Source organism: Elephas maximus, chromosome 12 (assembly GCF_024166365.1).
Source record: "Elephas maximus indicus isolate mEleMax1 chromosome 12, mEleMax1 primary haplotype, whole genome shotgun sequence".
NCBI lineage: Eukaryota > Metazoa > Chordata > Mammalia > Proboscidea > Elephantidae > Elephas > Elephas maximus.
In genome coordinates, this window is record NC_064830.1 from 58,575,639 (window position 1) to 58,598,773 (window position 23,135).

The 23,135-nt window shown below is 53.2% G+C and overlaps 2 protein-coding genes across 4 annotated transcripts in view; both read right to left on the bottom strand.

The window, feature by feature from the left end:
- Positions 1 to 16,397, bottom strand: CCDC154 (coiled-coil domain containing 154). The gene is made up of 18 exons (XM_049905001.1): positions 16,377 to 16,397; positions 16,178 to 16,295; positions 14,997 to 15,067; positions 14,560 to 14,951; positions 14,289 to 14,478; positions 14,093 to 14,139; positions 13,572 to 13,667; positions 13,076 to 13,199; positions 4,906 to 5,007; positions 4,515 to 4,643; positions 4,192 to 4,304; positions 3,780 to 3,906; positions 3,530 to 3,667; positions 2,233 to 2,352; positions 1,683 to 1,759; positions 1,154 to 1,271; positions 648 to 734; positions 1 to 143 (listed from the first exon to the last, which is right to left on the bottom strand). Exons 1-18 carry the CDS (start codon positions 16,395 to 16,397, stop codon positions 90 to 92), a joined length of 2,124 nt encoding a protein of 707 aa, XP_049760958.1. The 3' UTR covers positions 1 to 89.
- CLCN7 (chloride voltage-gated channel 7) overlaps positions 14,874 to 23,135 on the bottom strand; it is a 26,004-nt gene continuing 17,742 nt past the window's right edge. The window contains exons 15-25 of one of the 3 annotated variants that reach the window (XM_049903301.1): positions 22,836 to 22,974; positions 22,307 to 22,400; positions 21,790 to 21,959; positions 21,167 to 21,218; positions 20,667 to 20,794; positions 20,294 to 20,379; positions 19,811 to 19,904; positions 18,932 to 18,991; positions 18,397 to 18,573; positions 17,952 to 18,032; positions 14,874 to 17,720 (exon numbers count right to left, since the gene is read on the bottom strand). In XM_049903301.1, coding sequence (XP_049759258.1) covers positions 17,634 to 17,720; positions 17,952 to 18,032; positions 18,397 to 18,573; positions 18,932 to 18,991; positions 19,811 to 19,904; positions 20,294 to 20,379; positions 20,667 to 20,794; positions 21,167 to 21,218; positions 21,790 to 21,959; positions 22,307 to 22,400; positions 22,836 to 22,974 — 1,168 coding nt within the window. In that variant the 3' untranslated portion in view covers positions 14,874 to 17,633. Of the gene's footprint in view, positions 17,721 to 17,951; positions 18,033 to 18,396; positions 18,574 to 18,931; positions 18,992 to 19,810; positions 19,941 to 20,293; positions 20,380 to 20,666; positions 20,795 to 21,166; positions 21,219 to 21,789; positions 21,960 to 22,306; positions 22,401 to 22,835; positions 22,975 to 23,135 lie in introns of all 3 variants that reach the window. The other 2 variants (XM_049903300.1, XM_049903302.1) reach the window with 2 other exon arrangements.

A 23,135-nucleotide genomic window follows, 5' to 3' on the forward strand; every position in this document is an offset into this window, starting at 1 on the left:
TCACATGCTAGCTTGTTTATTTCGGAGGAAAGGACAGAGACGGGAGGCTCGAGGTGGACTCCAGGCTGCAGAACTTCTCGGCGGCTACGTTAGGTCTCCTCTGGGGCACCAGGCTCATGAGCACCACCTTCCACTGCAGCCACCTGCCAGAGAGTGGCTCGGGGATCGTCCTTGGACCCTTGCCCGCCCGGCTGGGGCCAACCCCCCTGCCCACCTGGTGGCCTGATACACGCCCCATTGGTTCACAGAGGCCACCTCGCCAAGGGTGGTGTCCTTGACGAAGAAGTGCTGGCGCACCAGGGACATGAGCACCCTGCGGCTGCCCATTTTCAGTGCCCACGGGCCCTCCTCACTCCACAGCCGCATCACACCCTCCCGAAGCATGGCGATTTCCTCCACCCGCTGACGTCAACGGGGGCCGCAGGCCGCAAAGGATGGAGGGAGGATGGGGCGGACCGAAAGAATGCTGGAGTCAGACAGCAAACAGGGGCTTATCTTCCCCTGGCCAACACGGGCCAGGAGGTCCTTCTCTGCTGGGAGATGCTGAGCCGCCCCAAGACGTGGAGACAGATTGCGGTGGCCAGGCAAGCAGAACGCAGGAGGCTAGCCCGCCCTGCCCACCGACCTGGGCCCTCGCTGCGGCTCACCAGTTTGGTTTCCGTATTAAACTTGAGGCTCTGGATGGTCTTGTTGTCGTGGAGGCTGTTTTCTAACTTCATGATCTGGTTCTGGAACTGAACACGGCCCCGCGGTTGTGGGTGGGTCAGCCTCACTCTGGACATGCCCATGTTGACCCCTGGCAGACCTCTCCACCCTCTGGGCTCCCTCCACCCTCTTCTCCACATTCTCCCTACCACAAGATGGGGCAGGGAGATACCCTGGGTGGGGCCTGGCAAGCACTCAGGGCATCTCTGTCTTCACAGTAAGGCTGACCCCAGGCCTTCGAGGGCTCCGGAGGCTGACACACCGAGTCACCCAGAGAGACAGCTAGCTCTGAGCCAGGCAACACCCCTTGGATCTAAGGCTGTGCCTGGAGGACTCCGTCTGGGGGTGCTGAGAGTGCTGTACAGCCCCTTACTCTGAAAACCAGATGACCCCCAACTCTGCTGCCCTGGCCCCCCCTCCACCCCACCCTAGGCCCTGTTCGGGGTACCGTGGCCAGCTTGCCCTGGATCTCTGCAATCTTCCGCCCAGAGTGGTCCTTCTTGAGCAACTGCACGGACAACAGCAGGGCAGCCAGCTCCTGTCGCACCGCCCCCACCTCAAACTCCCTGTGGGCATGGAGAATGAGGGCTGCCTAGCTCTGGAGGGTCAGCAGTGGCAGCCTGGTGGCAGGGCAGGGCAGGTGGGGAGAGGAGGGCAGGGGGAGGCTCGCGATGGGGCGAGGATGGCTGGGCTCCCAGGCTGAGGGGACGTGACAGGGCATCAGGGCAGTTCAGCTGGGACTCTTTCCATGGAGATATGGGGGCTTCTCACCCAGCCCTTTAGGAGAGGGTCTTGGTGCTGTGGCAAAGGATACATGCAACTGCACCTGGAGGGGGTGGAGCCAGGGCACAGTGAAAGCCCCCTCCCTCTTGCAAGCCTTGTTGATAGTTCTGAGAGCTCCTGGAGCAGGGTGATGTGTGGGGCGGGGACAGAGCCCGCATTCCTGGAGGGGCATGGCTCACACTGCCAGCATTCACCTGGTTTTGCCCTCGGAGGTGATCTTCAGGTCCGACTCACTCTTGTGCAGGATGCACTTGGCAGAGACACCTTCTATCTAAGCACAGCCAGGGAACGGGATCAGGGTCAGGGTTGGGCCAGGGTCTGGGGCCAGGGTGGCAGTTGGGCAGCCCAGAGAAGCCACCCCATGCCTGGACACCAAGGCACCACCACCCCAATCCCAGCCCTGCCAGCAGGGAACAGCTGGGTAGTAGAGAATGAAAAAGAGGAGGTAGAGGAAGAGGGGAGGGGAGGGGAGGAGAGAGGGATGGGAGAGAGAAGGAGGGGAGGGAAGGCAGGGAAGGAGGAGGGAGGAAGAAGGGAGGGAAAAGAAGGGAGGAGGGAGAAGAGAAGGGAGGGGAGGGGAGGAGGAAGGGGTGGGAGAGGAGAGGGAGGGAGCAAAGAAGGGGGAGAGGAGGAGGAGATGAAGAGTCAGGGGACAGCTGGGTCAAGCTGCTGCCCGAGGCCAGCAGTGGCACAGGCAAGGGGGAGGACAGAGACAGGGACATCTGTGTTCTGTCCTGCACCCACCTGCCGGGGGAGGCTGTCCACCTTCTCACGCACCTCCCTCAGGTGCGCCTCAGCCTCCTGCTGCCACCGGGCCAAGTCCTCCAGGGACTTCCTCTCCGCACCTTCCCGCTCACTCTTCACCTGGGACGTGCATACCCCAGTGAGGCGCCAAGCCCCAAAGGGAGGACAGATGGACTGACAGATAGGCCCCTCCAGTGGAGGACAGGGGGGTTCTGGGAGGTGGGTTTCTGGGACCCAGAAGTTCACATCCTGGGCAGAGAGCACCTGGGGCAGCCACCACCAGCATCCACCTGGCTCTGGGCACATGCATAGACAGGCAGACACACATGCAGTCCAGGGTGGCCAGGCTGGCACACTCACTGAAGCTGGGCCATGTGCCTGAGGAGGAGGCCTGAGCAGCCCCTCCATGCAGCCCCTGCTGCCCACCAAGTCGGCAGGGCACAAAGGACAGTCAGCTGTCCACACCCATGGGAGAGAAGACAGTTGGCTGGACCAATGGGCTATGTTGAGCTGTTCTAACCACACACTTGCCCAGTGGGGCCACAGGGCAGGCCCAGGTGGGATCCAAAGGGTGTCCACAAACATTCATAGCAGCACTATTCACAACAGCCAAAAGAGGAAACAATCCAAGTGTCCATCAGGAATTGAATGGATCAACAAAACGTGGTTTATGCATACAAAGGAATATTACTTGGCCGTAAAGAGAAATGAAGTCCTGATATATGTTACCACATGGATGAACCTTGACAACAGTGTGCTGAGTGAAACAATCAGACAGAAAAAGAACAAATGCTATATGATTCCACTTACATGAAATATCTACAACAGGCAAATGCATAGAAATAGAAAGTAGATAAGTGGTTGCCTAGGGTTTGGGGGAAGATGGAATGGGGACTGACCACTAAAAGGTGTGGGGGGTCCCTTTTAAGGGATGAAAAGGTTCTAATATTGACTGTGGTGATGGTTGCACATATCTGAATATACTAGAAACCCCTGGATTGTGCAGTTTAAATGAGTGAACTGTGTGTTATGTAAGTCATATCTCGGTAAGGCTGTTCAAACAGAAAGAACCAAAGGGGAGCTGCTCCATGGAGCCCCCAGGTTGACATGCCTTCCAGGGGCCTCAGATTGTTACCAGGCCTTTAGGCCTCATCAGTTGACCCTGGGGTGAGGGGCTGTCAGGCACGGCAGGTCTCTAGGGCAATTGCAGTGTGGGGGTGGGAGGCTCAGGTCATTCTCAGGGTTCCCCATCTTTCAAGAGTGGCCTCCTTTCCCTCACAGTGCACCTGGTGCTCACCTCGGACAGCCGCAGGTTCAGTGTCTGCTCGTGCAGATCCAGCCTCCAGCTCAGGGCCATGAAGTGGTCACTCAGGTCCTTCACCTGCCTGGCCAACTCTGCAGCAGATGCCTCCAGGGCCTGACTCTTCTCTTGGAGCTGTGAGTGGAGGGGTGCGGAGAGGCCCTGCTGAGGACTGTGCCCCAGTGTGTGCAGGGAGGGGGCAGTAGACTGCCACCCTCTGCCACCCCAAGCCCTTCACTGCACTCACCAGCTCCAGTGTGCTACATGCCTCCTGTTGGGCCAGCTTCCCAGCCAGCCGCATGGCCTCGAGGTTTTCCTGCAGGTAAGTGGTCAGCTCCCCAGCCTGGCTCTTCTCCACGAGCCCCTTGGCATCCCTGAGGCCAGGGCCACCGAGAGGACAGCCCCTCAGCATCAGAACAGGGACAGGAGCCTGCCCCTGGTCCCTGAGCTTCCAAGACAGCTGGTGAGGCCCTGCTTGGGGAACTCGTGGGGCCGTGGCCTGGATCAGGGTGGCCCCCGCACAGATAGCCCCTCTGCCCCTGTGTACAGTCCCACTGGGCCTGGTACTATGCTAGGGCTGATGGAGAAGGGTGGGCAGGGCCATCCCCTCTCTGGCTCATTCCCAGAGTTCCCCTTCCTGGCCCGGTTTGCACACCCACCCGGCCTGTAGGACGTGGTTCAGGGACATCTGGTTTTGCGTAAGGAACTTGGTCAGTTGTACCACAGACCGGTCCAGGCCCCGACACTGGTCCAGAAGGCAGGACTCTTCCTCCTGCTAGGCAGAGCGACCCTGAGACCTGCCCGGGCCTGCACCTCGCGCCTGCGCCCACACCCACCCAGCCCGAATTCTGCTCGGACCCCACCAGGACCTGCCTGCATCCTGCCTCAACCCCACTCACACATAAGCTGGATCTTGTCTGCCCCAAGCCTGCAACCCAGCCCGGCACCCTCACCCCTCCTCCCAGCCCGGGCCAGCCCGGACCTCGCGCTGCCCGCGCAGCGCCAGCAGGAGCTCCTCGTTCCTCTCCTGAAGCTTCTGCCAACGGCTCTCCAGCTCCTCCCACAGGCCGACCTCCGCCTGCAGCCGGGCGTCCTCCGCGGTCTTCATCTTCTGTAAGAGACCCCGCGCTACCACTGTGAGCCTGGAGGCCTGAGGGCGCCACTAACCCGGGAGGCCAAGGCGGAGCCCAGATGTCCCTTCCCGGCTCGCCCCCACCCACCGCCCCAGTCCCGCCCACTGGCCCCGCTCCACCCCGCCCACTGATTCCACTCCTCACCGCCGGGTCCGCACACCCAACTGACCCCGCCCCACCCGGTGGCCCCGCCCCCTGTTCCGCCCACGCCCGGCCCAACACCATAGCGGGCCGGCGAACCTTCTCCAGGGCCAGGAAGCTCTTCTGCAGGAAACCACATAGCTTGGCCTCCCTTTTCAGGAAGCGCAGGCTCATCTCCTCGCCGAGCTTGGTCACCTGAGCCTGGGGGACAGCCTGGGTCACCGCGCGCCCTGCTGTGCGCCCTGCCACCTCGCCCGTGCGCGGCGCGGCCGCTGTTTCCGAGCCTCCCACAGGGCCGGCCCCAGAGAGGACCAGGAGGGGAACTGTGCGGGCTGCAAGCGTCAGCTCCGAGTGTCCACTGGGACTGCGGACACCTGCCCAGGACAGAGCCATAGAACCCACCCGAGCGGAACCTCAGGCCGGCACGCCCACCAAGGTGTGGATGTGAGCACGCTCCTGTGCAAGCACACACGTGCAGACACGTGTACACTCATACTCACGTGCGCACACACACACATACACACACACACACTCTTGGAGGAGGTGCCCTCACTGCCCAGGATGGCCCTTTCCGGCCCGCTGAAAACCGGCCCCAGCTCCCTCCGTGGAGACCCAGCGTTGGCCTCCCGGTCCAGGCCTGCAAGCGACCCCAGCCCTCCCTCAGCGCCTTCGCTGCCCCAGGATGTAGGGTGCAGGAGAGAAACGGGGACACCCGGCGAGGATCCCCGCCACAGCGCCCCGCGGGGGAGCGCGCCCCCGGCCCCAGTCCTGCCGGCCCCCAGTCCAGCCCGGCTGTCCTGAACACGCACCGCCGACGGTCTCCGCAAGGAGCACGGTGGGGATTGTACGGTCTGTGTCCCAACTCCTCCACTCTGCGCCTATGGCGCGAGAACCAAAAAACCAAACCCAGTGCTGTCAAACCGATTCCGACTCATAGCGACCCTACAGGACAGAGCAGAACTGCCCCATAGTTTCCCAGGAGCGCCTGGCAGATTCGAACTGCCGACCCTTTGGTTAGCAGCCATAGCACTTAACCACTAGGCCACGAGGGTTTAGCGCGAGGGTACTGACAGCACGTGCCTGCATGCCCATAAACTGTCCTTGCAACAGGAATTTGTGTATATACTTTGTATCTATTTTATTTGTACTTACTTTTAACAATTTATATAATTATTTTTAATATATTTTAAAATTCATCTTTTTTCAATTTTATTTTTACTGTTATCTATTTTATATTTTACTTATGGCTTTATTTATTCACATTTATATTTATTTAAATATATTCGTGCATTTACAAGTATTTTCATTTATATTTATTAATGACATTTCATTATTTGCTTCAATTTTAATATTTGTTAACTTATTTTTATTGATCGATGTTAACTCAGTTATTTGACTCATTTTTATCCAAAAATCATATTTATTATTTATCTTTATTTTGATTGGCTTACTCATATTCATTATTCTTTTAAAAATTATTTACTATTGCTTATCATATATTATCTAATTATTCTTTGTTTTATTAATCTATTTTATTTTTACTTATATTGATTTGTTTATATTTTTAATTTGTATTTACTTTGTTTATACTTACTTTTATTTGGTTATTTTACCTGTTTATTATCAATTTAATCTTTATTTAAATGTATTTGAAATTTGTTATTTACTATTCGTTTTTGTTTATATTATTTATTTTGAATTTTTATTTATCTATAAGTTTAGTTATCTCTTTAACATTTACTTATTGTTTTGTGTTTGATCAGTTGATCAATCATTAGTTTGATTATAATATTTAATTGATCAGTTTGTTTAAATTCTAGTTGAAAAAATATTGAAAACTTGAAAATTAGGTGTATGAAAACTCTAATTATTTCATTTATACCACAGCCAGAATTTGTTATCATTTTACTTTTGTGGACTTACTGGGAAGCCCTGGTGGCACAGTGGTTAAGGGCTGCGTATGGCCGCTAACCAAAAAGCCAGCAGTTCTAAATCCACTAGATCGAACCCTACAGGGCAGTTCTGCTTGTTCTATAGGGTTGCTATGAGTTGGAATCAACTCAACGGCAACGGATTGGGTTTTTGGGTTTTTTTTTTTTGGTTTTGTGTTTAATGGAAGTAAACACATCAGTGATATTTTGAAAATCCACATATTTGCTTGTCTTGTTTCCAATGTAGAGAAATGACAAGTCTGACCCTTTTTCTTGAGCAAGTGATGATCTTCAATAATGTTTTAATTGACTTTGACTTACTGGTCTTGTGCGTAAAATGTTGATGTTTTGTTCATCATGGATTGTTTATCAATTTTAATTTTCAAAATACTTTGCATTAAAGTATCATTAAACCTGACCACTGAGTTTCTTGGCACCCCTTAAATATTTCCTCATTCACACTAACCTGGCCCTGGTGGGGAAGTCGGTACACAAAGTGGGCAGGTCAGAGTTCAATCCCAGAGGACCGGCCTTCTCCAACTCTGGGCCCTTCTGTTTCCTCCGGCCAGATCGTTCTGTCAATGGACTTTTGAACATTGAGCTAGTGCTTTACTTCTTGTTATTCCCACGGTTCCCATCAAGGCATGGGATGGTGACCCCACTTCAGTTTCAATTACCAAATCCATGGTTAGAATCATCTGACACTTAATTTCAGCGATTCAGCAGACAGCACGGGAACTGCCGGTAATGCCTTCCCAGACCCGGAGCATGGGAACCGCCTAGTGCCTGGCCGGGACAAACCTTGGCGCCGCTCTCACTGCGAAAGCAGGAGGTTTCCTTCCCGTGGGACTCACCACCCCAGGGAGGGAGCCGCAGCCGCCTCGGACTCACCACCCCAGGGAGGGAACCGCAGCCGCCTCGGACTCACCACCCCAGGGAGGGAGCCGCAGCCGCCTCGGACTCACCACCCCAGGGAGGGAGCCGCAGCCGCCTCGGGGCCAAACCCAAGTGGAGTCAGCAGTGAGGACAGCGCTCCCTCTCCACCACCCAGACTGCGGAAGAGGGGGCTTCGCCAGGCTTCTCCCAGACACTTTTCTCCAGTAGCGAGCACCTCAAAGTCACATTTAACTTTTTTACTCCTAAACCAGAATTTATTACCATTTTACTTTCTTGGCTTTAAAGGAAGCTAATCCATCCATGATATTTTATAAATACACTTCTTAGCTTATCTCATTTTCAAATGAGAGTATTTCCATGTTTGACATGTTCTCATGACCCAGTAACAGTCTCAAATAATTTTTAATTACCTTCAGTTTATGGAAGTGTCTTGGAGGACCCGACTGTGACTTGTGTAAACAAATAATTACAATGAATAAATATGATAAAACAAAACAAATTAAATAAACTCTAAAATACAATTATTATATAAAATAACATTAAATTATTTAAAAATAAGATTAAATAAAACATGAAAATAAAAATAAATCTAAAATTATATTAAATTAATATATAATATAAATGGAAACTCCGGTATAAACAGAATTTTAAATAAAGTATTCCATAAAGTAAAATAAAGCTAAATTTAATTAAATACAAAACATAAAAATATCAAAACATTATATAAAGTTTTCTAACTCCAAGTCTTTGCACATGTCATAATACTTTTTTTTTGAGCCACCCTTTGAGATCTTCTGTTCAGCTCTTTTGTGTCATCGACATTCAAGAGCAAATTTCTGAGCCTCTTCGGACATCCATTTTGGTCTTTTCTTTCTTTTGTCTTTTTAATGACCTCTTGCTTTCATCATGTATGATGTCCTTGATGTTATTCAACAGCTCATTTGATCTTCAGTCATTAGTGCTCAGCACATGAAATCTATTTTGAGATTGTCTCTAAATTCAGGTGGAAACCCTAGTGGCATAGTGGTTAAGAGCTAAGGCTGCTAACCAAAAGGTTGGCAGTTCGAATCCACCAGGCACTCCTTGGAAACTGTATGGGGCAGTTCTGCTCTGTTCTATAGAGTCACTATGAGTCAGAATTGACTTGATGGCAATTGGTTTTTAATTGGTATACTCAAGGTCGTACTTTGGCTCTCCTGGACTTGCTCTAATTTTTTCAGCTTCAATTTGAACTTGCATATGAGCAATTGATGGTCTATTCCACAGTTGGCCCCAGCCTTGTTAACTGATGATATTGAGCTTTTCCATTGTCTCTTCCCACAGACGTAGTCAATCTGATTCCTATGTATTCCATCTGGCGAGGTCCACATGTGTAGTGGCCGTTTATGTTGGTGAAAAAAGGTATCTGCAATGAAGAAGTCATTGGTCTTGCAAAATTCTATCAAGCAATCTCTGGGGTCGTTTCTATCACCAAGGCCGTATTTTACAACTACTGATCCTTCTTGTTTCCAACTTTTTGCATTCCAATCACCAGTAATTATTAATGAATCCTGATTGCATGTTCAATTAATTTCAGACGGCACAACACTTAATTATGCTCATGAGGAACCTGTACATATATCAAGAGGCAGTCGTTCGAACAGAACAAGGGGGTACTTCCTGGTTTAAAGTCAGGAAAGGTGTGCCTCAGGGCTGGATCCTTTCACCATACTTATTCAACCTGTATGCTGAGCAAATAATCTGAGATGATGAACTATATGAAGAATAATTGGGCATGAGGATTGGAGGAAGACTCATTAACAACCTGTGTTATGCAGATGAAACAGCCTTGCTTGCTGAAAGTGAAGAGGACTTGAAGCACTTACTGATGAAGGTCAAAGACTACAGCTTTCAGTATGGATTATCAACATAAAGAAAACAGAAATCCTCACTACTGGAACAATAAGCAACATCATGATAAACAGAGAAAAGATTGAAGTTGTCAAGGATTCCATTTTACCTGGATCCACAATCAACTTCCACGGAAGCGGCGGTCAAGAAAAAAGACACATTGCATTGGGCAAATCTGCTGCAAAAGATCTCTTTAAAATGTTAAAAAGCAAAGATGTCACTTACAGGACTAAGGTGTGCCAGACCCAAGCCACAGTGTTTTCTGTCATCTAATATGCACGTGAAAGCTGGACAATGAATAAGGAAGACTGAAAAAGAATTGATGCCTTTGAATTACGTGCTGGTGAAGATTACTGAATATACCACGGACTGCCGAAAGAACAAATATGTTTTGGGAGAAGCACAAAGGGCTCCTTAGAAGCAAAGTTGGTGAGACTTTGTCTTACGTACTTTGGACATGTTAACAGGAGGGATCAGTCCCTGGAGAAAGACATCATGTTTGGTAAGGTAAAGGGTCAGTGCAAAAAAAAAAAAAGACCCTTGAGGGGATGGATTGACACAGTGGCTGCCAACTATGGGCTTAAGCATAACAACGATCATGAAGATGGCGCAGGACCATGCAGTGTTTCATTCTGTTGTGCACAGGGTTGCTATTTGTCAGAAGTGACTCGACCACACCTAACAACACAGCAATATTATATAAAGTAAAATAAAATAAAAAAGCAAAACAAAATGAAGCACTAAATAAAGTATCAAATCAAATTTAAATAAAAATAAAATTATTGTAAAGTTTATATTAAATAAAATAGCATATAAAATACAATAAATATTAAACCAAGTTAAATATTAAATGAAATGAACTCTAAAATATTATATAAAATAAAACAAAATTAAATATAAAATAAAATAGAACACAATAAGATTAATATTAAACTAAAAATAGAATGAACCAAAATTAAATAAAAATTAAGTAAAATATTACATAAAATAAAACATTAAACATTAAATAAAATTAAATATAAAAATGAAATAAAAACAGAATTAAATATTAAGATTAAATAAAACATCAAACAAAATTAAATAACTAAACTACTTTAAATTTCATTAAATAGTAAATTATTTAAAGTACAATAAAATAAATTTATATTAAATTACATTAAATATTAAAAATATAATTGAAATATTAAAAATGAAATAAAATATAAAATCAAATTAAATTTGTTTAAAATATATACAAACTTACACTTAAATAAAATAAAATATTAAATAACATTAAATTAAAAATTAAAAACAAAACCACATAAAATATGCTGAATAAAATTAAAAAATTATATTAAATATAAAATAAAATTTAAATGAAGTTAAGCCTTAAATAAAATATAATTAATTAAAGGAAATATAAAATACATTATTCTATAAAATAAAGAATAAAAAATTAAACTAATCTAAAAACAAATTAAGTAAAATTAAAAAAGCACAAAATAAACTATTATATATTAGTTATATAAAATAAAATTAAATATAAAACAACATAAAAATTAAATACAATATTAAAAAAATTAAGGCAAATATTAAATTCAGTATAAAATTAAAAAGTATATTTAAATAAATATTAAATGAAACCAAGTTAAATAGTAATTAAAATCAAATTAAATTACATTAAATATTATATTAGGTATAGTAATATGAAATTAAATAACATTAAAACTATGTATTGGTTGCTTGGTCAATGATTGAATTAATTGGTTGGTTGAATGGTTTGGTTGAGTGACTTTTTTTTTTGTTTTTATTTATTGTGCTTTAAGTGAAAGTTCACAGATCAAGTCAATCACTCATACAAAAACTTATACACCCCCTGCTATGTACTCCTAGCTGCTTGCCCCCTAAGGAGACAGCACACTCCTCCTCCCACCCTATATTCCCTGTGTCCATTCAACCAGGTCCTGTCCCCCTCTGCCTTCTCATCTTGCCTCCAGACAGGAGGTGCCCACATGGTCTCATGTGTCTACTTGAGCCAAGAAGCTCACTCCTCACCAGTATCATTTTCGGCCTTATAGTCCAGTCCAATACCTATCTGAAAAGTTGGCTTCAGGAATGGTTCCAGTGTTGGGCTAACAGAGGGTCCGGGGACCATGACCTCCAGGGTCCCTCTCGTCTCAGTCAGACCATTAAGTCTGGTCTTTTCATGAGAATTTGAGGTCTACATCCCAGTGTTCTCCTGCTCTATCAACGAATTCGCTGTTGTGTTCCCTTGTCATGGTAGTCATTGGTGGTAGCTGGGCACCATCTAGTTCTTCTGGTCTCAGGCTGATGTAGTCTCTGATTTATGCAGCCCTTTCTGTCTCTTGGGGTCATATTCACCTTGTGTCTTTGGTGTCCTTCATTCTCCTTTGATCCAGGTGAGTTGAGACCAACTGATGCATCTTAAATGGCTGCTTGCTAGCGTTTAAGACCCCAGATACCACTCACCAAAGTGGGATGCAAAATGTCTTCTTAATACATTTTGTTATGCCAATTGACCTAGACGTTCCCTGAAACCATGGTCCCCAGATCCCCATCCCTGCTACTCTGTCCTTTGAAGCATTTGGTTGTATTCAGAAAACTTCTTTGCTTTTTGTTTAGTCCAGTTGTGCTGACCTCCCCTGTATTGTGTGTTGTCTTTCCCTTCACCTAAAATAGTTGTTGTCTAATATCTAATTAGTGAATACTCCTTTCCCTCCCACCCCACCCTCGTAGCCATCAAAGAATATTTTCTTCTGTGTTTAAACTTTTTCTTGAGTTCTCGTAATAGTGGTCTCGTACAGTATTTGTCCTTTTGCAACTGACTAATTTCACTCAGCATAATGGCTTCCAGCTTCCTCCATGTTACGAGGTGTTTCACGGATTCATCGTTGTTCTTAATCATTGTGTGAATATTCCATAATTTATTTATCCATTCATCCATTGGGCACCTTGGTCGCTTCCATCTTTTTGCTAATCAGTGCTGCAATGAACATGGCTGTGCATGTATCTGTTCGTGTAAGGGCTCTTATATCTAAGATATATTACAAGGAGTGGGATTGCTGGATCATATGGTAGTTCTATTTGAATGATTGATTTTTAATTGATTGGTGGTTGGTTGAGTGATTTTTTTAATTGATTGGTTGATTGTTTAATAGATTGGTTGGTTGATTGATTAGATGATTTATTGGTAGAACAATTGATTGATTAGTTAATTGATTCATAGTTTAATTGACTGGTTGAATCACTGGTTGATTGTTTAATTGGCTCACTGATTATTTTTATTTATTCATTTTAACTCATCTGTTTGTTTTGTTATTTTAACCTATTTACATTTATATTTATTGTTTTATTTGTGACAGAGATTTCAATTATTTGATCGATTCATCAATTGATTGTGGGTCCCGTGAATGGAGCCCAATTGAACACTCGATGGAGGTGGGAGCAGGGGAGGCGTTTGTTGCAGCGTGGGGCCAGTGGGGCGTCAGGCCTCCTCCCCAGGCCAGCCCTCTGGGAACTGGGGCTATGGAAGAGTGTGGCGGATGCCGTACCTGCATCTTGGCCACCTCACGCTCCACTCGCTGGCTGGCCTCCTCCTGCTTTTTCTGCAGAGTGCCGCAGGCCACCCTCCAGTCCTGGCCCTCTTGCCTCAGCTTCCCAGTCAGCTTGCTCAACCTGGGGGCAGCGTTAGTGGGTCACGCAGACCAGCATGGGGAGCAGGGCTGGGCAGGGGGCTGCATGGGGGCTGCGCACCTGTGGATGCATTACTGGGCCGGGCCTGCCCCGACGGCCAGACTGACCTACAGGCTCTGAGCAGGAGGCACACCCCCAGTGAACACAAGAACAGAAACGGGCCCCAGGGCTGTGGGGTGGGGGGGCAGGCAGAGATGCCTGATGGGGAAGGAGAGGGGCAGGGACCTGGCTTGAATCTCTTCTCCCTCCAGAGTCCTCAGTGGCTCCAAGCCTTCCATCAACCCACAGCTTGTCCAGAAGCTGTCAGTGTTGGGGACATGGGGAAGACAGAGTGAGGCATGCAGCAGGGCACACCTGAGGGTCAGCTCCTGGTCTGAACTCTTATGCTTTGAGTCCTGGAGCACCTGCTTCCTCCGGATTTGAGCCAGGGCCTCGCGAACCTCCACCAACCTGGTGCACAATGAGTTACCCGTGGTGAGGGCCTCCCAGTGAGCTCCCCAAGTGAGCCCCCGCCACAGCAAGCCCCGGCCCACAGCAAGGCCCCCAGCGAGCTCCCCCAGTGAGTCCCCCTACAGTTAGCCCCCACCCCCAGCAAGCATCCTCAGCGAGCTCCCTCCCACATTGAGCCCCTCCAGCCCACAGCGAGCCCCCCAACCCCTTCTTGGGGCCCCTGCAGGCTGCCCAGGTGCACTGAAACCCAGACCTTCCAAGTGTGCATGTAGTTTACCCCAGCAAGATAATTCAGTGGAGTGTATGAGTATGCGTGTATGTGTACAAAAAAACTGTTTCCAGACTGGTTCCAGCACCAGTCACCACTCTGCAGAAGCCTGAGCCTTCTTTCCCTCCTGCAAGCCTGCACCCATGGGTTGGGGTACCTCTTGTCCAGGGCCTGCATCTGGATCTGGCTTGGGGTGCTGGCAAGCTGTAAGGAGGAGGTGGGGACTCAGCACAAGTCCGGGTTCTACGCTGGCCAGCACAAATGCAGGAGTACCCAGGGGTGTCCAGGGACAGGGGACTGAGTTCAGGGTCAGGAAGCCCAGGAGACTGGAGCCCCCCATAGCCAGTGCCTACCTCACAGGCTTCCTTCTCAGGGGCCCGGGCTGCCTGGCGCACATCCTGCTGCAGCTGCTTCAGCTCAGTGTCCTGGAGCTCCACGAGGGCCCGCAGCTGGAGCAGCTCCTGCAGCAGGCCCGGTGTCGTGCAGGAGCAGCGGTCCCTGTGCCCCCAGAGGCAGGCCACCTTGGCCTGCAGGTCGACCAGCCTGGCTGGGCAGCAGCAGGGCATGTTGGGCAGGGCCCCTGGGTGCCTGGGAACTTCCCTCACCCCTGGGGCCATGGCTTACCACTGCTCTAGCTGTCTCCAGTGTTTAGGGGTGTCCTGTCCAGGGACTGGTGAGGTTGGTGCCAGGCAGCCAGACTCACACTTCTTGGAGATCTCCTCCAGGCTCAGGGGCTTAAGACTGGCTGGGTCATCTCCATAGATGAGCCCCAGGTCCTCCAGAGTGGCGGGGCTCAGCCAGGAGGGAGTTGATGCCCCTGGCGATGGGATGCTGTTGAAGTCCACCAGCACTGCACAGGGAAGGCCCCCGTGGATGAGGCTTCTGACAATGCAGTGGCACTCACAGGGCTGGACCTGGGCCCCGAAAGAGAGGTCTCCTCTCGCCAGGGAGGGGCGCGGCCGAAACTGCTGGATGGCACCCAGTGCTGGCAGCAGAAACGGGGCCACGTGAGGATACTTGGGTCATGAAGCAGAGCCGACAGCCACCCAGCTCCTACTCACTTGACAGGACTTCACAGCAGCCTTGGCTACCCCTTCGAGGAGCCACACATGGCCAGTGAGGGTAGGGACAGCTGCAGGGAGCAGGGGAAGTGGTGCTGGAAGGCTGGGGTCTGTGCGGTGGTGGTGGAAGCTACTAAGATAAGCTCCTGTCTCACATCGTGCCCCTTTCCTGAGAATACCCAGGGCAGGCACAGTGGGGACTGTTCTGGAACCTTCCCTTCCTCACCAGAACCAACTGCCCAACTCCTATGCCTGCGAGGCCTCCCAAACTGCCAGTTTCCATGGAGTGGGGGTGGAGGGGTCCAGCTATGGTCCCTATTGCAGGGTTGGGGGAAGCCTGGCCTGACCTGGCGGGAACAGGGGCCGCGACAGACTAATTTGGCCTGTGTCCCATAACTCAAGAGCATATCCCCAAGGGCACACAGACGTGGCAACACAGCGCTGTCTGAGAGGTCCTTCTGGCAGCTCGATTAAGACAGTAGAGGCAGTGAAGTGAATCTTGTCTATTTTATTTAATCCAACATATCCAAAATAGTATTTCAACATGTCATCAATACAAAAGTTGCTAAAGAGACAGTTTGGGTTGTCAGGCTGTGTCCTTGAGACCTGGTGTGCCCATGTGGACAATGTGTCTCCTTCAGGCATACTGCACCCAGCCTGAGGGCTGCTGTCCACCCCTCCGCCATCAGGCCCCCTACCGCCAGGAATGGCTGGGTGCGGGCCTCTGCTGTAAGGAGGGAACCTGCAGTCAACCCCCTTCCCGAAGCTGCTCAGAGGGAGCTGGCCTGGGGCTGCTGCTCACCACTGGCTGCAGGAACTGGAAGGGGACGTCAGCAGCCTTGGCCCTGCACCAAGCCTGTGGGCAGGCCCGGCCTCCACTCCCCACCCCTGCAAGATGACCTCCCCCCAGGAAAGACATCTTCCCACAGTGTCCTGTGCACATCCTGATGGAGACAGAAATCAGCAGCAGAAGCTGGGAACAGCCAAAGCAGTGGGCATTCTCCTCAACTCCGGCTCCTGGGAGCCTCTTGACAACGGATCTCCCATCCCAGCTCTGTTCCGGCCACCACTGTTGTCACCACCACCACTTGGCGCCCCCTGAATATCGGGCCCCGGGAACAAATGAGCCTGCCTGGCCTTTCGAGGATGAGTTCTTTATTTCCACCTTCAGAACCCCCCACCTATGCAGTGGCCCACAGGGCGGTGCCCCCAGGGAGGGGTGAGTTCTAAGTCACAGCCTTCTCTGAAGGTGAACCTGAGCGGTGGCCTGGCCCAGACCAGCCCAAATATCTGTGCTGCCTAGTGACAGAGACAAGCCAGGGGTCCCTGGGGGGCCACCAGCAATCGAGGGACCACCAGCCCCAGCCCATCCATGCTCACCAGGACTACCCAGACCCACATGTTCCTGGAACTGGCCCAGAGCAGCACAGACCCCCTACCCAGGCTAACTGGGCTGACAGGAGCAGGGTCCTCAGAGGCCCCCCAGTGGCCACTGCAGCAGAAATAACATCACCACTGGCCCTGGGGGCCTCTAGTGTCCCTGACAGCTCTGGCACTGAGGCACAGCTCATAGGGCTTAGTGGCCTCAGGCTTGTGGCGCAGCAGGAGGTGGGCTCACTGTTTCCTGAAGCTGGCTGGCTCAGGCCCAGGCCAGGCCAGGGTGCAGACCAGGGAACCTGTGCATGATCCTGGGGACAGCTGGCATCTCCACAGAGCCTGCCCCTGATGCTGCCCCCGGCCCACCCCGTTTCCCAGGGTCCTCTGCTTAGCTGGGGCCTTTGCCAGGCCAGGAGCATCCACGGTGGCCACAAGTCACCACCGCACTGCCAGCCAAGACTGTGCCTGTGGCCAAGGCAAGTAGGCTGGAGCCTCCCAGCCATGAGTCAGGGACACCGGAAGGCCACGTAACTGTCTGTGTGCTAACAGGAACACAGAGAGTGGGGCCCTGGGGTCACAGAGGATAGGGCCCTGGGGTCACAAAGAGTGGGGCCAACCCTGGGGTCACAGAGAGTGCAGGCCCTGGGGTCACAGGGAGGACAGGCCCTGGGATCACAGTGAGTGAAGCCCTGGCGTCACAGAGTAGCAGCAGCAGCGGGGACCCCAGCTCAGTCTCTCACAGGCATACACATACACACACATGTGCACACACTTTGAACTCATACAAATTCTCATACACCCTACAAGCCCCCCCATGTACTCACACTCATATGCATAAACTCACACACAGACTCACTCCCAACACACATATACAGTTACATATTCCACCCTACACTCACATTCTCACACATATGCCCACACACTCACGCTCTCACACTCACACATGCACCCTCCCCAGATGGGGAGGGTGCACAGCAGGAAGGAAAGAACAGCTGGACATCGTGGCACACGTGTGACTCCCGTGAGGCGCAGATAGCGGGAAGAGAATCACCCTTGGAGCCAGTGAGGGGCGCTGGGAGGCACACGTTGTGTGAGGAGTTCCGGGGGAATGCCTGGCCATCTGCGGCGGCTCTGGGAGCTAGAAGGACTTCCTTCTTCCACTGAGGGCTGGGGAGCAGGCTTCGGCACGAGACCAGAGATACCAGAGGAGGTGAGAGGGGCACACGGGGCAGGGATGCCAGGCCCGTGAGAGCAGATGCCTCATGTCTGGGCCAGCGAGAGCTCCTCAAGGCCACCTCTGCCCAGCCGGTACCTCGCAAGGTCCTTCCTGGTCACCAGCCCCACCACCTGTGGGACAGTCCAGGTCATGGCCCACGGAGCCCCCACCCAGCCTGTCTGAGGCCCCCACCCTGAGAGCTAAGCCACTTGTAGAGGACAACCCTGTGCACCAGGACCCTGCCAGAGCAGCTCTCTGATGAGGAGGGACAGGAAAGCACGATGGCTGCTGGCTGGGACCAGTCTCAGGAGGGAGAGATGCCCCCACCACCTGACCCCATCAGCCTACCGGGCCCCACTTACCTGATTGCAGTTGTCCACCACCACCAGGTGCCTGAGGCCCAGGGCCCGGAAAAGCTTGAACACCCGTGGCAAAGATGCCTCCTGCAACAGAAGAGTGTGCCTCAGCACCCCCGGCCTCCCAGCCCAGCCATCCACACATCTCCCTGTACACCCCTAGGCCACGGACCACTGACACGCGCCCACTGGCCCTGCCTTCGTCAGCCACCCTGTAGACAGACCCCTGCAACTGTTCTGTACCAAGGAGCTCTGTGAGTCTGTTAACCCCTCCCCACCATGTCCAGGTAACGCGGCCCTCCCCAGGCAGGCCAGGTGTCTCCTCACCCTGTGCCTCCACAGGCCCCACCTACTGCCCCCTGCTGGGCTCCTAGAGGTGGCCACACCAAGAAGGTTCCAGCAAGACCCTCCCCCAAGTCACTATGTGTCGTGTGTGCCATGGCCCCTGTACCTGGGGCACCATGTAGGGGGAAGGGTTCATGAACTCCGACAGGTCCATGGTGCATTCGCGCTCGTCCTGGGACACATGGATGGACTGGATGGGCGGGAAGCGGGGGTAGGCATCACGGAAGTCCTTCAGCCTTAGCCTGCGCTGCACCAGGCCCAGGTGGGAGCGCTCCACGAACACCTGCCACACAACAAGGGGCGTGACAGGGCGGGGACAGGACTACAGAGTTGTCCACCCTGGAACTTCTGTCCCCACCTACTTCCATCCTGGGACCCCCAACACCTGCCTGCTTTGTCCCAGGACACCACTGTGTCCACCCCAGGACTGCTGTCCCTGCCCACATTTACCCTGGGACCTCACCCCCGCCTGTGTGCGCCCAGTACCCCGACACCTGCCCACATATACCGCAGGAACCCCCCCATCTGCTCTGGGAACCCCACCCCCTGCCCGTGTCATTTCAGGGCCCCCAAAAGCCACCTGTGTCACCCTGCCACCAGCCCGTGTTAGCCCTGACCCCCACCCCCACCTGCAGACACACCTTGTGCTTCAGGAGGACAATGAGCTGGGAACGCAGGATCAGGCCCTGCAGCCTGGCAGGCTGTGGAGACAGGGTGGGCACTGGGCTGCAAGGGCAGCAGGACCTAGTCCAAGACCTCTGGAAGGGGCCGCTGTAGGCTGTGCCAGCCGGGGCTGGAGGGCAGTAACACTGGGACAGAGCCCTGACCTAAAGGCATGTCCCGTCACCATGTGTGGCCCCATTTGCACATGTGTCTGGCTCTGACCCCTAGCCAGGAGCCCCTCAGGTCCTGTGTCACTTCCACCTTCATGTGCTGGCCTGGCTGCAAGTACTCCACTAGCAGATCTCACCACCCCGACAACCAGGAAGGCAGGACAGGACCCTCGCTGCAGACTAAGAAGTCCAGGCTGTGGGGGTACACGTCCGCTGGGTGGAAGGTACACCCCACCCACCATAAAATGACTCCCAACCACCTGGTGTGGACAGTCCAGGTGTCCCCAGCAGGAGAGGTGGGCCAACTGCACAGCTGCAGACCCTTTCCCAATAGCAGTCACGGTGACTGCTGTGGGCTGGAGCACACCCAGGACATGTCTTTGTGGCTATGCTGCTCACCTGCCCAGACATGAGGCCTCTGTGCTTGTCTGCACTAAGCGGTATGTTTCCCCACAGAAACCACGTGAGGCCTCCGTGCTCATGTGCACTAAGTCATGTGTTTCCCCACAGAAGCTACACTCAATGCCAGTGTGGTGACAAACAGCTTCCTGCTCATGCTGGGACGGGCCTCACACGGGTGGGAGCAGCTGGCCCAAGGACATATGCTCATGTGAGACAGCGGCTGGAAGCTGGGTCCACCTTGCCTACTCAGAGGCCCACCCACCCCTGCGGAGCTCAATCTAGTACCTGGGTGTTGTCCACGTCATCCACCACAGGGAAGCCATTGTGGTTGGATGCCGGGTTGCTGAGGACGTCCACGATGACACCGACCTTCTCCCTCCTCCTCAGACAGGTAACAGGTGTGCTCATCACCTCCCTGCCAGCAGAGCAACGTCCCACCAGCCATGGCCACTACCGCTACCTGCCCGTGTGACACTCTCAAACTGTCCCTCCTCCCACTTGAACCAATGATGCTCTAAGGGAACAGGGACCCCCTGGAGACTGTAGCCACCCTACCCAGCTTCGTTAGCCTGCAAATAACTGCCCCAACATTGAGAAGATACAACCAGACACAGGGAAGCAAGGATGTGGTCCCACCCTGCCTGTGCCAGATCCACAGCGTCCCTCCCCAACCCATGCTGAGCGTGGAGGACGCCACACATGTGGGAACAACAGGCCTGCAGCCGGTGGTCTGCACCTTGATCGCACGGAGGCTGGGGGAGCAGGTACCTGGCTGTGAGCGAGTGTGAGGTGACTGGGGCCTCCCAGTGCAGGAAGGGCACGCTCTGCAGCTGGATGTGCATGTCGTACAGGCCCTGTGGAGGGAAACTGTCCACACTGAGAGGTCCAGGCACTGCGTCCACCACTGAGGGGGTCTGGATGCTGCATCCAGTCACCAATGGAGTGGGGACCGAGGAGGCCCCGCTGTCAGGGAGGCCTCTGTGTGGCCCCAGGCCCCTCCACCCCTCACCTGGGCCCCCAGCTATCTCTATGAAGACTGCAGCCTCACAGGGAAGCATGAGCGAGCTGCCACCCAAAGGTGCTAGAGGGGGTCCATAGTGTTTGTGCCCTCCCTCCAGGTACGGGGGCCCTGAGGCTGCACCTCAATGAAGACGTCACCCACAATCTTGGCTGTCATGAGGACCAGCATGATGGGGAAGCCGTAGGTGACGTTGCTGGTGGCCTCCATCATGATGACTGTCAGGCTCAGCGTCATCCGCACAATCCCGCCTGCGTGGGGGAAGGGGTAGTGAGCGGGGCCCCAACCTTCCAGGGCGGCCGCTCCTCCCACAGACAGGCTAGAACCCCTCCACACTCAGGACAGACGGCCTGCTCACGGAACCAATGGGCCTGCTGCCTCTACTCTGCACGGCCTGTGCCCCTCGCTTGTCCCCAGTGGTCTCTCCCTCCAGACACAAGGCCTGAGGAGTAGCTCTGCTCTGGTCCCACCTGGTCCCCCGGCCAGGGGTTAGGACAGAGACATGCAGCCTTGGGGCACACTTCTTCTTTGTTCATGTCTGTGGAGTGTGATCGCCGCGCTAGGCCCACCCCAGCTCTGCTGCTGTGCAGACCTGTCCAGCAACCGGGCCCACCAAGACTCACCAAGCTGGGCGGCGGCTCCCATCAGGGCATACTTGCCAGGGTCTGCCCAGATCTGCAGGGAGAGGCCAGGGCAAGTGTTAGGGGAGTGGTGGGCCCACCACCACAGCAGCCACACCACAGCCATGCCTGGGAGCTGGCCCTAGAGCTCACACGAGACGACTGACCTTGGCATCCTGTGTTGGGACAACACTCAGGACAATCCACAGCACCTCACTGGGCAGTTGAATCCCACTGGGCAAGGAAAGGCCCAGCTCGCACCCCCGCCCCATGCCCCACCTGCTTTCACTGGCGCCCCACACCCTCTAACCCCACAGCACCCGTCCCCCTTTCTGTGCTCACTGTACCACACCCCCATCTTGCCCCCCCACTTATGCTCACCACAGTGCCCTTTGCCCCCTCACCCCACCGCCCCCCCATATCCCCTTATTCCACCAACCTCTCACAGCCCCTACCCCTGCCTTATGCCCCCCATCCCGTGCTCACCATGGTGCCCCACGCCCCCTCACCTCGCTGCCTCCCCACGCCCGCACTCCCCATCTGCACTCACCACCTCACACCCCCCCCCCCGCCCCATGCCCCCCACTCCCTATCCACTCTCCACTTGAGGCCCCGCCTGCACTCACTGCAGCACCCGTGAGGTAGGACAGGGAAATGCCAAAGAGGCGACCCCAGGCAGCCCCGATGAGCAGGGAGGGGATGAAGACGCCGGCAGACACAGTCAGCCCATAGGTCCAGCAGGCCAGGAAGAAGTAGACCAGGGTGAAGAGGCCGAGGGTCAGGGGGTTGTAGGAGCCTGGGGGAGAGGAGGCTGACCAGGGTCCCAGGACTCACCCGGCAGGTCTGCCCCTCCACTCCCCAGCTGCTCCTGCCCTACCCACATCATGAGTGCCTCCTGGGGTGCTCTGACACTGAGGGTGGTCCCAGCTCTAGACATTTTTGGCACCCCCAGGAAAAGGAGGATGTAGGTGGGACAAATAAAAAGCTGCGGTGAGAGACCACACCTTCAGCCAGGTGTCACCCACACCCTCTCCACCGCACTGGGTAGGGGTGTTGGACCTGGGCCTAGAAGGTCCTCCACAGTGGAGGACCAGGCATGCTGGTGGCATCTGGCCAGGCCCAGTAGCTGCTCGGGTCACACACCTGGAGGGTCGTGGAACAGGCTGACCACGCTCTTCTCTGGCGTGTTGAAGAAGGCAGCAGCCATTGAGTTGTACTCGCCGTCCGCACAGAAGAGCTGCCGGGAAGGGGGTAGTGAGGAAGGCAGACAGGGCCCAGTGAGCACAGACAGGCATCATCTGAGGATGGTGAGAGCCTCAGAGGCACATCTACTGCCAGCATGGGTCATGGGAGAGAAAGAGCATCTCCTAGCCCCTGGCAGCCAGCCTAGCAGGGTGCAGGCCTCAGACCCAGCCCAGACCCACCACAGTGCAGGAACAGAACTGGTTCGGCAGCCCCAGGGTCACCACATTCTGGGGGAGCCACGGGGGTGAGGCATCAATCCAGCAGAGCCACACCATCCACTGGTACCCAGTGGGCTGCAAGTCCTTCTCTAGATGCCTGGGGACCCAGGAGTCACCTTCAGAGACACCCCAGAGCCACGCAGGGCCCAGGGCTCCTGGCATGAGCTGTGGGGAGGGGCACACATTTCCAAGGGCTCCCGGCCTCCCACCTGGAGTGGGTAGGACATGGCGTTCCCCTGCAGGGGCTGGCAATCCCGGGAGGAGTAGATCATCACAAAGGCCACCGTGGCAGTGACGGCAGCTACCAGCACGGCTTCAATCACCTGCTGGCAGGGCCGATGGATGTACCTAGGGCGGAGAGTTGACATAGGCCTGCAGTGTGGTGGCCAGATGTACACACAGACACAAAACACGTATCACATGCATGCACACACACCACACACGCACACACCACATGCATGCACACGGGCACGCCACATGCACACACGGATCTACCGTATACACACACA

Coding starts and splice junctions, on each gene's coding strand:
- CCDC154 (XM_049905001.1), bottom strand. CDS start 16,397: ATGTGGGTCTGGGTAGTCCTG. Junction 14,479..14,559: donor TGGAGACAGCTAGAGCAGTG/GTAAGCCATGGC, acceptor CTGCCCAGCCAG/GCTGGTCGACCTGCAGGCCA. Junction 735..1,153: donor TCCAGGGCAAGCTGGCCACG/GTACCCCGAACA, acceptor GGCCGTGTTCAG/TTCCAGAACCAGATCATGAA.